Consider the following 14350-nt stretch of genomic DNA (forward strand, 5'->3'; position numbering starts at 1 on the left):
TCACTAGGTCCGCCAATCGCCTAATGCCTGCCGCCGGAAGTCCCGCCTCGGCGCTTAGCGGAAGCCGGAAGCGGGGCCTAGGCTGCGGAAGCGGGTTTCCGAGGCGAGCCAGATCCAGCGGTCGGTGCTACCTGCTCTTGAACGGGGATCGCCATGGGGCGAGGCGGCGGCACCTTCGAGCGGCTTCTAGGTACTGGGCGAGGGAGGGAGTCCCGGCAGCGACCTGCCCCGTTAACCTGTGACCCCAAATACCTGGGTGGGGTGTTCTGACCCTTCTCCTTCCTCTCCTCATCTTCGCCCTCCTCGCACCTTCGCCCGATGCTGCGCTTCTTCGGGCTGAGCTCCTTTGGGGAACGTCAAAGCCCAGAGCTCCTGCGCGTAGGACCTCCCTTTTCCATCAGCTCCCATTAAGCTGGAAGCCAAATAGGTTCCCCCCCCCCCCGAAAGCTGCTTCTCTGTTCGCTGCCCATCCCCCCACCCGCCCCCTATTAATTCCCCTATGGTTATGCACTATGGTCACCCCACATATGCCCAGATTGAAGCTCCCAACGTTAAAAACAAAAACAAAAACCGTGTTTGGGCCTAGCAGCTGTAACCGACTTCATCTGCCAGACACAGACAGGATGACAACATTCCTTTTGCTGCCCTTTGATCTCGAAAATGGGCATTTGGGGTTTTAACCAGTGTTCGCCCTACTCAGTGTGGGTGCATTGGATCTAAGCCACATTCATAAAGCTCAGTGGATCTACTCTGAACACAAATAGCATTGGATACAACCCTTACAAAAATAAACAAAAATAAACAAGTCACACACGCCTATACATACACACACACACACACACACACACACACACACACACATATTGTTCAGTGACGAATGAAGGGGTAATCACTGGATCAGAGCTGTGGTGTTTGTTTAACTGACTAATCTGGCCCTTTTTGAATTATGGGGGGAAGTTAACAGTCTTTTGAGAAATGAAAAGCATTATGCTTTTACAGTACAACACTGCTGATCTCACCACTATTACTAAAATCAGGCTCTGCAAGGTGACTAACAATCCAGGAAGTGACAGAGCAAGAACAGAAATCTCAGTTGACTGAGTCAAGAAGTGGTGCAGTAGGGCAGGTGTCACATGAGGAAGGAGTTTGAAATGTGTCATCTGCTGTGGGGGTGGCAAAAGCGTTGGTTACCAGAAAACAAGAAAAGGGGGGTGGGGGATGGGCACACAATTGTCATAAGATTATGAGCTCCTTTGCTAATTTTTATATAGTGCTGTCCACAGAGATTGAACTTTAGAGTAACATAAGCAAAAGAAAAAGAAAAACGTCAAATAAGCTTACAGTAATTTTTTTTGACAATGTAAGTAAGAAGATGAAAATGCACAGAAGCAGCTGCAAAAAATTAAGTCTTTGTGGATGGCAGATTGGAGTAGCAAACATGGGCAGTTCTGCAAGTAATATTGACTCTGCTATTGTGAGTTAGAAATGCTCTTTGTAAGGGGCCACCATTTAGCAGCAACATAACAGTTGTTTCCATTTACAAATTGCAAACTATATGAAAATCTCAACAGTTTACAATAGATAAAAATAAATTTAGAAACACAATAATTAAAATAAAAACCATATCAAATGATTTATATATAAACAAAACAAATTCATAAACAATATCCATTTCTATGTACAGCATAAACATAATATCAATTATAAAGTCAGAGAATGTTACAAGGCCATACAGTACAACATAAAATTTCGACCAAAATAATGCACATCATACAACCACTCACCCAATCCCACTCACCATCCATTCCATACAACTGCTACAATTGTTCACTACCTCAACATTATCTCTGTCAACCAACAAAATTACTCATTATAATTACTCAATAAAATTATAATCCACATACAAAGGATTGATGCCAAGCATAGGCATGTAAGATATTTTGCAGGACACTGTTAGGTGAACAGTAGGTCACAAAACAAAATGCTCTAGGTCAGGCACCCCCAACCTGCAGCCCTCCAGATGTTTTGGCCTACAACTCCCATGATCCCTAGCTAACAAGACCAGTGGTCAGGGATGATGGGAATTGTAGTCCAAAACATCTGGAGAGCCAAAGGTTGGGGATGCCTGCTCTAGGTTCTCAAATTTCTGGTGTACTCCACCAACAAAGACAAAGTATGGCTTATTTCTCCAACAGACTCCCAGAGCAAATAACTATATTAGCATTTGACCTGAATGGTTAATGGTTATTTCAATGTATTTCAGATAAAGCTACCAGTCAGCTTCTGCTGGAGACAGACTGGGAGTCCATCCTCCAGATTTGCGATATGATTCGTCAGGGTGACACCCAGTAAGTGCTGATGACTGCACCAATCTTTCTTCACTCTATATGCATCATGGTTTATTGATATGTTTAGGACACTGAGCTGTCCCACATTTTAACCTCGCAGCTGCCCTTTGCAGTAGAGTAAGTTGAGTATTTGTGGTTGCCCAGGTTCATCCTTTGAGCCTCAAGGGCGAGCAGAAATTTGAACCTGGGGGTTTCCACATCCAAAGCCAGCATTGTTGCTACTATGGCATGCTCTTTGTCTATGAAACAAATACAGTGGACGTTCGGGTAGCGAATGTGATCCATGCAGGAGGCATGTTCGCAACCCGCAGCATTCACAACCTGCGTCTCTACATGCGCGGGTTGCGATTTGGTGCTTCTGCACATGTGCAAAGAGCGATTTAGTGCTTCTGCGCATGCGTGAGTGCTGAAACCCAGAAGTAACGTGTTCAGGTACTTCCGGGTTCAGCTCAGGACACAAGCTGAAAAGACGCAACCTGGAGCGTCTGTAACCCGAGGTATGACTGTACAGAGGTAGATAACATGTGGGCCATGTGTGGGACCCCCCCCCCAATGATTTCTGGTGGCCCCCAACAATTTGGCTGCTGTCATTGTTTACTGAGAAGGACTCGGTGTTGCTGAGCACTGTCGTGTTGTACTGGTGTGAGCAGAGAGGTTTCAGCTCCACCACCCAGACCAGTGCAGTGATGGGGATTTCCCCTTATTCATCAGATTGATCTGATGAGCAGGGGGAGTGATGTTGTTGAGCCCCGTCACTCCCTGAAGATCAAGGAACAGCATTTGCTCTTCCATCCCCATTGCTGATCTGCAGCTGCAATAGTGGGTGGAAAATGGCCTTGGCATCCAGTCCTTGGAGTGTTACTTTATGGTTAATATGGTCCTTGGACCAAAAAAGTTTAACTAAGTGAGAGGCTAATGAAATGAGCAGTTGATGAGTGTCGCTGCAGATTTTCTTCAGAAAAAATGGATTGCCAGGACAGTCAAATAAGTCATCTATTAATGTCAGTCTTTTTGGGTCTTAACATTCCATCTCATCCCAGTGTATTTATTAGTGTATATATTAACAGAACAACTCTTAAAACTACATACGAGATCTGCTCTTCTAGATATACGGCCTCTGCTGAAAGAGATGAGAAAATTGTTTTGTGGGTTTCTTTTCCTGTGAAACTAGAGACATGCTGTGAACAAAGAAGTTCCAGCCCTTGTGCAAAAGGAAAATAATAATAATTATGTGACAATTATGTTTGCTTATATTGGGTTGGTTCTCTGTGTTCTGCTTTAATAACGAAATTGTCTGAAATTATTTGACAAGGAAGGTATCTGTAGAAAAGAATAGGAAGAGAAGGCACTGCATGTATTTCCAAGAGTTTTCTACAACTACCGTACTGATACTTAAGAAAATGAAGCATATTCTTTCATCATACAGCAGTTTCCGCATTACATAGTAAATTCACAGACGTGCAAGATACCCTGTTTCTCATATTTTAAGACATACCCATAAAATAAGCCATAGCAGGATTTTTAAGCATTCAAGGAATATAAGCCATACCCCGAAAATAAGACATAGTGATAAGCGCAGCAGCAATGCCGGCCGCGGCAGGAGGAGGAGGAGGAGGAAAAAAATAAGACAACCCTTGAAAATAAGCCATAGTGTGTTTTTTTGAGGAAAAAATAAATATATGACGTGTCTTATAATATGAGAAACATGGTATTCACTGCCTCACACATAAATGATTTTGATTGGTAAATGGAACAGTTATCGTAGATTTGTTGTTGTTGTTGTTTAGTCGTTTAGCCGTGTCCGACTCTTTGTGACCCCATGGACCAGAGCACGCCAGGCACTCCTGTCTTCCACTGCCTCCCGCAGTTTGGTCAGACTCATGTTGGTAGCTTCGAGAACACTGTCCAACCATCTCATCCTCTGTTGTCCCCTTCTCCTAGTGCCCTCAATCTTTCCCAACATCAGGGTCTTTTCCAGGGAGTCTTCTCTTCTCATGAGGTGGCCAAAGTATTGGAGCCTCAGCTTCAGGATCTGTCCTTCCAGGGAGCACTCGGGGGAAGGAACTGGCAAGCCGCTCCAGTATCCCTGCCAAGAAAACTCCATGGACAAAGACAACAGGCCTATCGTAGATTAGTCAAATAATTTAGCTTCAAATCTTGACACATGTTGACACATTTCCCTCTTCCATTATAAGCACTGCTATTATATTTCAGGAGAGCAGGGATTTTGGGATGGCTTCAGAATGACAACTGGTCCTTCCTACGCTGCCGTTAGACTGAGCTGTTATTCTTTGCATTTTGTTGTCCAGGGCTAAATATGCTGTTGGTGCAATAAAGAAGAAAGTCAATGACAAGAATCCACATGTGGCTCTCTACGCGCTAGAGGTAAGCTAAAGTGAAACCACTTCCTCAGGGTGTATTCACTCTCCCAGGTCAATGAGCGAAGCTTTCTTTCCCTAACCTTGCGAGGGAGATGTGCAGCCAGCCCACTTTTTGTTCAAAGGAGGACCAGAACTTCTGCTGCCAATTACTTGTAACTAGGGCAACATTAAAAGCGGATTAGACAGATTCCTGGAGGATAAAGCTATCAGTGTCTCTCAATATCAGTCCTCTGGGGGGAAACAGTGGCAAAGGGCTGTTGCATTTGTATTTGTTGCTGGTGGTATTTCCATGGATGTCTAGTTGGCTACTGGGGGAAACAGGATACTTGACTAGATAGGCCTTTGGCCTAATCCAGCAGGGCACCTCTTTGGATATTTGGTCAGGGACAGTGCATGCTCATGAATATATTTTCCGCGTAGGTCTTGGAATCTGTGGTAAAGAACTGTGGTCAAACAGTTCACGATGAAGTGGCTAACAAACTGACCATGGAGGAGTTGAAGGAATTGCTGAAGGTAGGAGCTTTTTTGGCTGTTTCTCCTCTCCGTAAAAGCAAAAGAAATCCAAATTTATAAACAGTGAAGCCACCCTCCTAGGCCAAACATGGAGTTCCTTTCCAGCAGGAGGAAATTTTCAAGGAAAATCACTCTTTCTGTCCTTCCCACCCCTAGTAGAAGATGAATATACAGCAAAGAGAATAACTGAGGTTGGATTTCTGATGCTAGGTGGCAAGGGGGATTGCTCTGAGTGCCATTTCCCAATTAGATTGCACTTACGCTGTTCCCTTGGAATATTGTGGGTTCGTTTCCATTGGGCATATTGCCTGATCCTGGCTCTGCTCATTTCTACAGAGACAAGTGGAAGCCAATGTTCGCAACAAGATCCTGTACTTGATCCAGGCATGGGCTCATGCCTTCCGCAATGAACCCAAGTACAAGGTGGTGCAGGACACTTACCAGATAATGAAGGTTGAAGGTAAGGATGAGTGACCTGTGCTGTGAAGAGGGGGGCGGGGGCGGGTGGGAAGACGGAGTATGTTCAGTTGGGGATCTGGAGAAAACACACTGGTGCATATGTTTTAAGAAACAGCAATGACAGTAGCATGTCAGTGTCTTAGGTATAAGCCCTAATGGAACACAGTAGCTTCCAGAGCCGAGAAGAATTTCTGTGATCTTTGTCACTTGTGATAATATGGTATGTTGGACTATGGGTCAGGTGGTCTGAATTCTGGAAGGCCAAATCTATGCCAATCCCTCTAGCCTCATCCCTTCAGTACATTTGTGGAGATGTCATGTTTTCTTTGGTTGGAAAAGGGAACGTGGTGAGCAGGTGAATGTCCAGATTTTTAGAAGACATCTGAATGTTTAGGGAGGCTTTTAATGTTTAATAGATTATTGTATTTTATTTTTCTGTTGGAAGCCGCCCAGCCAGATGGGCGGGGTATAAATAAATTATTATTATTATTATTATTATTATTATTATTATTATTATTATTATTTGCATTTGTACACGGCTTCTCAGGTCTGCTACTTGGTGCCCCCATCCCAAGTACCAGCAGGTGCCTGTGGTTGAAGAGCCCAACAGCGTGACATTGTTTATCTTTCCTGCAGGTCATGTTTTCCCAGAATTCAAGGAGAGTGATGCCATGTTTGCAGCGGAAAGGGTGAGTGTCCCAGTTGGGAAAGGGGCACGCCTCACATATGGAAATGATTTGGACTTTTTTGTGGTAATTATAATCTGTCTTGATTCTTCTGTTGCTGAGTTTGGGCTGAATCAGTCTCCAGTGAAAAATCCAGCTGCCTGGGGGTGGGTGATAGCAAAAATAAAAAGTATCCCATTCGATTTGTACATTGTGGGCTGTGGGAAGTAAGAGAAGCTAATTGTATTACTCACTTGCTTATCTCGTTTTCATAATGTTCTTCAGAACAGCATCCCAGAGTGGTTCACAAAAGGTAAAAAATGCGCAGAAGTAAAGCCAACATTAAAAGCAACAGCAGAAAGTAAATACTTCTAATAGGTTGTTACGGAATCAGACTGCTCATACCCCAGGTAGAGCTTCTCTTAGAATTGAAGTTGTTGAGCTTTTTAAAGAATTTAACCCCAAAGCTGTTGAGCTTTTTTGGGGATTGAAGTTGCTGAGCTTTTTTTAGGGTTTTGCCCCAGGGCATATTCTGCCATAGGGGCCGGATTAGGCCCCTGAAACGGACTTTGGACATGCTTGCCTTAGTGCATTTTAAGCAATCTATGTAACTGAAGTAGGAAGGACACCAGGTAGATCTCCAGAGGCAGGGGAATTCCACATGGAGGGTGCCACAACTGAGAAGGCCCTCACACGGGTCTCTCTCTCACACAACCACACCCTACATACTGAGCACTACTCAGGGGTGGGCCCACAAGAAGGGTCCACAGATTATTAGCTTGCAAGTGGCACACCATGAGAGAAGAACTCAAACATACTTGGGTCCCAAGTCATTTAGTGTAATAATAAGCCAATATTAATACCTTGAAGTAGACTTGGAATCAAATAGCTAGCTGGTGCAGATCACAGAAAATTGATGTAATGCGACTCTGCATCTCATTCAGTAAACAAGCAGCGGCATTCTACACTATCTGCGGCCTCCTAACCATCTTCAAGGGCAGCTGCACATAGAATGCATTGCAGTAGTCTAACTGTGAGGGCTGTCAGCATGGATCACTGACAAGGGTATCCCAAGAATGACCAGCATTCCAGATCAGGAAGAGAACCACCTATTTAGTTTTTACTGCCTCTTTATGTTGCACATGCTTTTTCTCTATCTGGGATCCCTCTTCAAATACTGCTGCTCTTGGGGGTGCTTTTTTCGGGCTCTTAGGATCACTTCAAGGCTTTATGACAGCCTTTTTGTTACCCCAATACTTGCTTTGTTTCTGTGTGGCAGGCCCCAGACTGGGTGGACGCGGAGGAGTGTCACCGGTGCAGAGTCCAGTTTGGGGTGGTGACTCGTAAGGTGAGTGGTGCAGTTCCCTGTCCCAACCTGGAGCTCCTTTCCTGTGACAGCTGACATGACACAGAGCCATGTTATAATGGCAACAAGAGGAGGTGGTGGCCGGGAGATTTAAATTCTAGTGGGCTTCTATTCTCGACCTCTCCCTGTATTCACAGCACCACTGCCGGGCATGCGGGCAGATTTTCTGTGGGAAGTGCTCCTCCAAGTATTCCACCATTCCCAAGTTTGGCATAGAGAAGGAGGTGCGGGTGTGTGAGCCCTGCTACGAGCATCTCAACAAGTAAGTATCAGAGCTTAGTTAATGAAGAGGGTCGTTGGCACGGAAAGGTTGGGGAAGGATGAGATGGGGGTTTTTGTGGCAGCCTTTCTTTCTACATGTGCAGACTCTGGAGGGAGAAAGTTGTTATTCCTCTAACAGTAAACTGAATACAGTTCTACCTTGGTTCTTGAATGCCTTGATACTCATATGTTTTGGCTCCTGAACACCAAAAACTCGGAAGTAAGTGTTCCGGTTTTTGAACGTTTTTCAGAAGCCGAATGTCCAACACGGCTTCTGCTTGAGTGCAGGAAGCTCCTGCAGCAAATAGGAAGCTGCACATTGGTTTTCAAACTGTTTCGGGAGTCGAACGGATTAAGTTAAGAGAACCAAGGTTCCACTGTAGTCTGGCAAGTTGCAGCTTAAAGAGAAAAAGCTAATTGGCTTATTGCAGATCAACAGATGCTACAATAGAGCAGGTGTTGAGTGGTCCTCTCTTCCCCCACCCCCAAACCCCTGGCTGACCACCAGATTGCAGTTCAGCTGTGGTCATGATCCTGGCTTCTCTGTATACACAGGAAAGCAGAAGGGAAAGGAACTGCAACCACGGAGCTTCCTCCTGAGTACCTGACCAGCCCTCTTTCCCAGCAGTCCCAGGTGAGCACTTGGCTGTGATGGCAAGGGATGGGGCTCCGGCTTCACCCGTCACCTCTTCACCCGGGTTACAGTGACTGCTGTTTCTTCTGCCCTCAGCTGCCTCCCAAGCGTGATGAAACTGCCCTGCAGGAGGAGGAGGAGCTGCAGCTGGCCATTGCACTCTCCCAGTCAGAGGCAGAGGAGAAGGAAAGGATGGTTTGTGTCTTGAGAATTAGGGGGGGATTCCTGTGACATTAATACTCGGAGGTACCCTGCAGGGTTGACTGCCTTGTAGAGCTTAGGTAGCTCAATGTTCTGCATAAGCTCCCTCTTTACCTGCAACAGCCTAGTCCTCAAATATGGGAAACTTGTGCTGATGTCAAGTCTCCCCCCACCAAAAGGAGGCATTTTAATTGTTGGGTACTTTGCCAATCGGGTGTTCCGAAAAACAAACACGTTATGTCGTGTTCAGTTAATTAAAATGCTGCACTAACTTTCCCATTTTGTTGTCCAATTAAGAGCAGATAAAGACCATGCTGATTCTGGGTGAATCTAATTTCATCACTAACTGCACACTTATTTGTGCCATTCTGAGATGCCCAGACGTGGCGGGTAACTGTCAGGAGACATGCTTCAGGCTTCATTCCCGATCAGCTTCTGGCTTGCTGGCAGACGGCAAAAGTGGTTCCTGGCTTGCTGTGCAAGTTCAGGAATCAGTGAAGCATTCCTATATCGTTCTCCCTCTTGCTTTTCCTCTGCAGAGACAGAAAAGCACGTATTCCACATACCCCAAGGCTGAGCCGACACCAGTCACTTCATCGGCTCCACCAGTCAACACCCTTTATTCCTCGCCTGTGGTAAGTGCCCACCCGCCTGGAGAGATTTCCCCTATTGCCATTTATACACTTCTCCCGTGTCATGAACATTCTGTGGTAAGTCCAAGGAAGTCCATGGGAGAGGAAGAGAAGGTGTGTTGGCTTTTCCTCTCACCTTGCTTTAGCAGCTCCTTCTGCTCACGAGTCCGCTCATGCCTTGAAGCTTGAAACAGGCAGCGTTGATCTCCTAAGAGAATGGGAGCCAGTGGGGGTACTCTCAAGGTACCCATCTTTGTATGGGTGGTTAATCATGTAATATGTGTCTTATTTCAGAACTCCTCTGCACCTCTGGCTGAGGACATTGACCCTGAGGTAAGACCCCCCTGTCCCCATAAGCCATTTTGTAGTTTGCTAGTATCAGCGACACCCTGGCTAGTGACAACCAGCTTGCTTCCTGTTTCCCAACATCTCCTTGCAGTTGGCTCGGTACCTGAACCGCAACTACTGGGAGAAGAAGCAGGAGGAGGTGCGCAAGAGCCCCACCCCTTCAGCCCCGCTATCCATGGGGGAGCCAGCAACCCAAAACACCGAAGTCCAGCCTGCCCCACTCAGTGTGGTGGAGGTAAGAGCAACCTTCCTTTCCTGTGTGCTCTTAGGGTGCGTCTCAGTAAAGCAGAATTAGGCTCAGCTGCTGGGTTTGTTTGGTTTTTTCCTGAAATGGTTGCCAGCTGGTGAGCAACTGCTGATTCTTTCTCCAATGTGAGCAGCGGAATTAAAGGAGGCCAGGCACGGAGTGCGGCAAGCTTGCTGTGCTGCATTTGAACAGTCTGGAGGTTTAAGGTTTTTACAGGAGATGATGATGATGATAATAAATAATAATAATAATAATAATAATAATAATAATAATAATAATAATAATAATAATAATTTATTTATACCCCGCCCATCTGGCTGGGTTTTCCCAACCACTCTGGGCGGCTTCCAACAGAACATTAAAATACAATAATCTATTAAACATTAAAAGCTTCCCTAAACAGGGCTGCCTTCAGAGGAGATGCATCGCCTTGCAGGGAAAGAGGGCAGGGGTAACCCAAGGCAGCTGAAGCCACATTGAAAAATGAACTTGGTTGAGCTTTAACTTAGTTGGAATTGCGGCTTCCAATTAATGGTCTCCCCATCTCTCTCTGATGGTCTCCCCAGCAGCAATACCAAAACGGTGAGACAGACGAGAGCCACGACCAGTTCCTGAAGGCTCTGCAGAACGCCGTCACCACCTTCGTCAACCGCATGAAGAGCAACCACCTGCGGGGCCGGAGCATCACCAATGACTCTGCTGTGCTCTCGCTCTTCCAGTCCATCAACAGCATGCACCCTCAGCTCCTGGAGCTGCTGAACCAGTTGGATGAGCGCCGCCGTAAGCTCCCAGGGCCCCGGCCCTTAATGTGGGCAGAGAGCTGCGGGAGGAGCTTGTAGCACGGTTGGGATCGCCTCTCTCCCCGTTAAATCATAGGCGGTTAATTGACTTCCTTGCGTTGAACCAAAATGGGTATTGTGGCATCCTTTCCACTTTTTAGCATTGGGGTGGGAAGGAAGGGAAGATGGCATGATGCCTTTGGCCCACGCTGAGGAGTCTGCTCTGGCTTTCTTCGAGGTGGGAGCTATACTTCCTGTGGATCTCACGGAGGTGGGGCTTCTGACAGCGCCTTTTTTCTCCCCTTCCCCCCGCCCAGTGTACTATGAGGGACTTCAAGATAAACTTGCCCAGATCCGGGATGCGCGGGGAGCCCTGAACGCTCTGCGGGAGGAACACAGGGAGAAGCTGCGCCGTGCTGCCGAGGAGGCCGAGCGCCAGCGCCAGATCCAGCTAGCCCAGAAGCTTGAGATTATGCGGCAGAAGAAACAGGTGAGGTGGCCGGTGCCAACTGTGTCCGGTACAAAAGGTACACCTGCCCTCTGCAAAATGGTTTGCAAGCGGTGTAGCCTAGTAAAGCATGAGGCCCCATGGCTCCCGTGTTGTAATGTATCGCATGTGCTTCTCCAACTTGTAGGAATACCTGGAGATGCAACGGCAGTTGGCGATCCAGCGCCTTCAGGAGCAAGAGAAGGAGCGCCAGCTGCGGCTGGAGCAGCAGAAGCATACGATCCAAATGCGGGCCCAGATGCCTGCTTTCTCCTTGCCGTATGCTCAGGTATGACGGGTGGAGAGGCCGAGAATCCCCCCTCCTCCTGCCTTCCGTGGCTGTTCTCTTTGTAAACACATCAGCCAAGTCACCGTCCCCCTCTTAACCTGCTTCCTCTCTCTGCAGCTGCAGGCCATGCCTCCTGCCGGCGGGGTGATCTACCAGCCATCAGGCCCCACAAGCTTCCCAGGCACCTTCAGCCCAGCAGGCTCTGTGGAGGGCTCACCTATGCACACAGTCTACATGAGCCAGCCTGCCCAGGGCAGCACCGGACCGTACACTGCAATGCCTGTGGCAGGAACAGGTAAGAGCCATAGGATGGAGGGGGAATGTGTTAGCTGAAAGCACCTGAAATGGGATACTGGGCTAGCTGGCCTGGTCTCGGAAGGCTGTCCTTTTCTCATATTTCATCTGTATTTCAGATCCCAACATGGTGAGCACTTACATGTACTCAGCAAGCACCAATAATGCCCAGGCAGCTCCGCAAGGGCAGGCTGTGCCCACCACGAATCCTGCCTATTCCTCCTACCAACCTACACCTACCCAAGGCTACCAGGCAAGTTTGACCCGCAGCTCAAATTTCCTCTGCCCCAAATCAGGGGATTAAATCCCAGCAGGTTATATGTGTTGTTGTGAAAGTGGAGGAGGGAGAATTCAAGCCAGCGTGGTGATAACGTTAGTGTTTGACTAGGACGGAGAAGATCCAAGTTCGAATCATTCTAGCGGTGATGATTCTTTCATTATGAAGCTGAAGCACCTATTTTAAACCATTTTTGGAAGGGTAGCCAAGTTAAAATAATGAAGCCTTGTGCCAACATAAAAGACAAAAATAAAAATCATTGCATCAGCTTCAATGGACTACAGTCCAGTTAATCACATTATGTGTGTTGTGGTTCAAGCATTTGGATTTGGACCTGGGAAATCCAGGTTCAAGTCTTCCCATAGCCTTCAAGCACGGTGTAAGTAGCAAGCTCTCCGTCTTACCTATAACACCTACATCCCAGGTTGGTTGTGTGAATAAAGTGGAGAGGACTGTGCATGCTGCCTTGAGCTCCTTGGAGGAAGAGCGGAATATAAATAGTCTTTGCCAGCTTGCGAGTAGCGAAAGTTTCTCCCTGTGTGTTCTTGCCTGCGTGTTGAAGTTTGTCTAGACTTCTTACGCATTCCTGCTTCCTTTACCTTTCAGAACGCAGCTGCCCCTGCCCAGACCCAGGCTATCCCAGCCATGACACAAGCGCCACAGGGCTACATGGGCAATCAGTCGGTCTCTATGGGCTACCAGCCCTACAACATGCAGGTGAGACTCCTTGAAACTGTTGCGCTATGCGCCTTCTCCAGTGTCTGGTGTGAGGGCAGCCGGCAGACAGGACTGAAGGGGAATTCTTCTATGTGCATAGAGGCAGCAAAGCCACCCCTAAGCTCCAGGCTGCCTCCTGTTACGAATGAAGCCATGTGGATTGGCGGAAAGTCTCATGCCCTCTTCTTTTCCTGCTAGAACCTCATGTCAACCCTCCCTGGCCAGGAACAGGGTTTGAGTAACCTGCCACCCCAGCAGCCTTACCTGTCAGGACAGCAGCCTATGTATCAGCAGGTGAGTCTTTGACCAACCACTTTGGGGGCAACTGTTTTGGCGACTTCTTCATTTTATGTTAGGCTGGTGCCCTGAATTCCTTCAGCTCAACATTGTTTGGCTTTTTAGGCTCTGTGCCAATCCATGGGTTGGGGGACCGTTATCTACAGTAGCTTTAAATGGGGGAGGGGGGGATGACTTTTCAAACAAGACCTCCTTACTTGCTTCCCTGTTTCTCTCCTTACAGATGGCACCTCCTGGAGGACCTCCCCAGCAGCAGCAGCCTCCTCAGCAGGCTCCAGTCCAGGTGCAACAGGCACAAGGCGGCAGCGGAGAGGCTCAGCTGATCTGCTTTGACTAATCTCTTGGCTTATGAGGAAAGGGAGGGGTGGGTTTCTAAGACATTGTAACACTACCATCTGTTGGTCACTGCTGTACTCGCTACACCATTGCTATTACCTTGCGCCATCCCCACCCTGGGGAACAGAGAGCTGAGCCCCCGCCGTCCTAGGTAGTTTCCCGTTGGCTACCTGTACCTCCCCTCTCCATCCCTCACTAAGTGAGCCTTCTGGGAGGAGTGAGAGACACCTGTGCTCAAATAACCTTATACACTGTTCCTTGGCTGTGGAGAGAGAGAGTAGCCCACTGCCTGATCCTAGCTTTGTGTTGGCTGGGTAGCAGAGCAGAATTCTCAAGGAGCCCTTCCTATGTGCGCCGTTACAGGTTGGAGAGCTGCTCTTCTCTTATTGGAAACTGCATTTAAGCATGCTCCAATGCCAGAGTAAATGGGTCCAGCCCACAGCATGATCTGGGCCTACATCCTTCTCCCCCCTCCCCTTTAGTACATTCTATGGTTGCATCTTGCCAATCAAGTGGCCTTCATCTCCAACACCACTGCCCCCTCCCCCTCCATGACCTCACAGCCCTCCATGTCTCTTCTCAATCCTTTGGAGAACCCACGACATTGAACACAGCCTGCTCCAGGCCTGCATTTCTTCTCCCCTTCCTCTGCCCAACTTATGCTCGCTGCTTTTGAAGACTCATCTCTTGTGTTTAGTGCTGGTGTAGACAGAATGGAACCAGTGACAATAAAGTATTTAAAACATTTTTCAGTCTGTGCTTCCTCATAGGCCTTGGGTTAAAAGTTTCTGTCTCTGCAGAACTAGTTGGTGGCTTGTG

General features: G+C 47.5%; 1 protein-coding gene across 5 annotated transcripts; it reads left to right on the forward strand.

The window, feature by feature from the left end:
- The first annotated feature begins 34 nt into the window (after positions 1-34).
- HGS (hepatocyte growth factor-regulated tyrosine kinase substrate) lies at positions 35-14278 on the forward strand. Of its 5 annotated transcripts, none has more exons than XM_088663022.1 (21): positions 35-190; positions 2264-2348; positions 4658-4733; positions 5150-5242; positions 5579-5702; positions 6338-6453; positions 7646-7714; positions 7870-7994; positions 8549-8627; positions 8724-8822; positions 9368-9463; positions 9755-9793; positions 9900-10043; positions 10622-10835; positions 11152-11324; positions 11470-11610; positions 11728-11905; positions 12024-12157; positions 12788-12898; positions 13097-13192; positions 13419-14278. In XM_088663022.1, the coding sequence occupies exons 1-21, from the start codon at positions 154-156 to the stop codon at positions 13530-13532; spliced, it is 2343 nt and encodes a 780-aa protein (XP_088519148.1). In that variant the 5' UTR covers positions 35-153; the 3' UTR covers positions 13533-14278. The 5 variants fall into 5 exon arrangements, with proteins under 5 accessions (XP_088519148.1, XP_088519149.1, XP_088519150.1 ...); XM_088663023.1 differs by having other exon boundaries at positions 10625-10835; XM_088663024.1 differs by having other exon boundaries at positions 8724-8811; positions 9366-9463.
- Positions 14279-14350: the final 72 nt, after the last annotated feature.

This window comes from Zootoca vivipara, chromosome 2 (genome assembly GCF_965207765.1).
Source record: "Zootoca vivipara chromosome 2, rZooViv2.hap1.1, whole genome shotgun sequence".
NCBI lineage: Eukaryota > Metazoa > Chordata > Lepidosauria > Squamata > Lacertidae > Zootoca > Zootoca vivipara.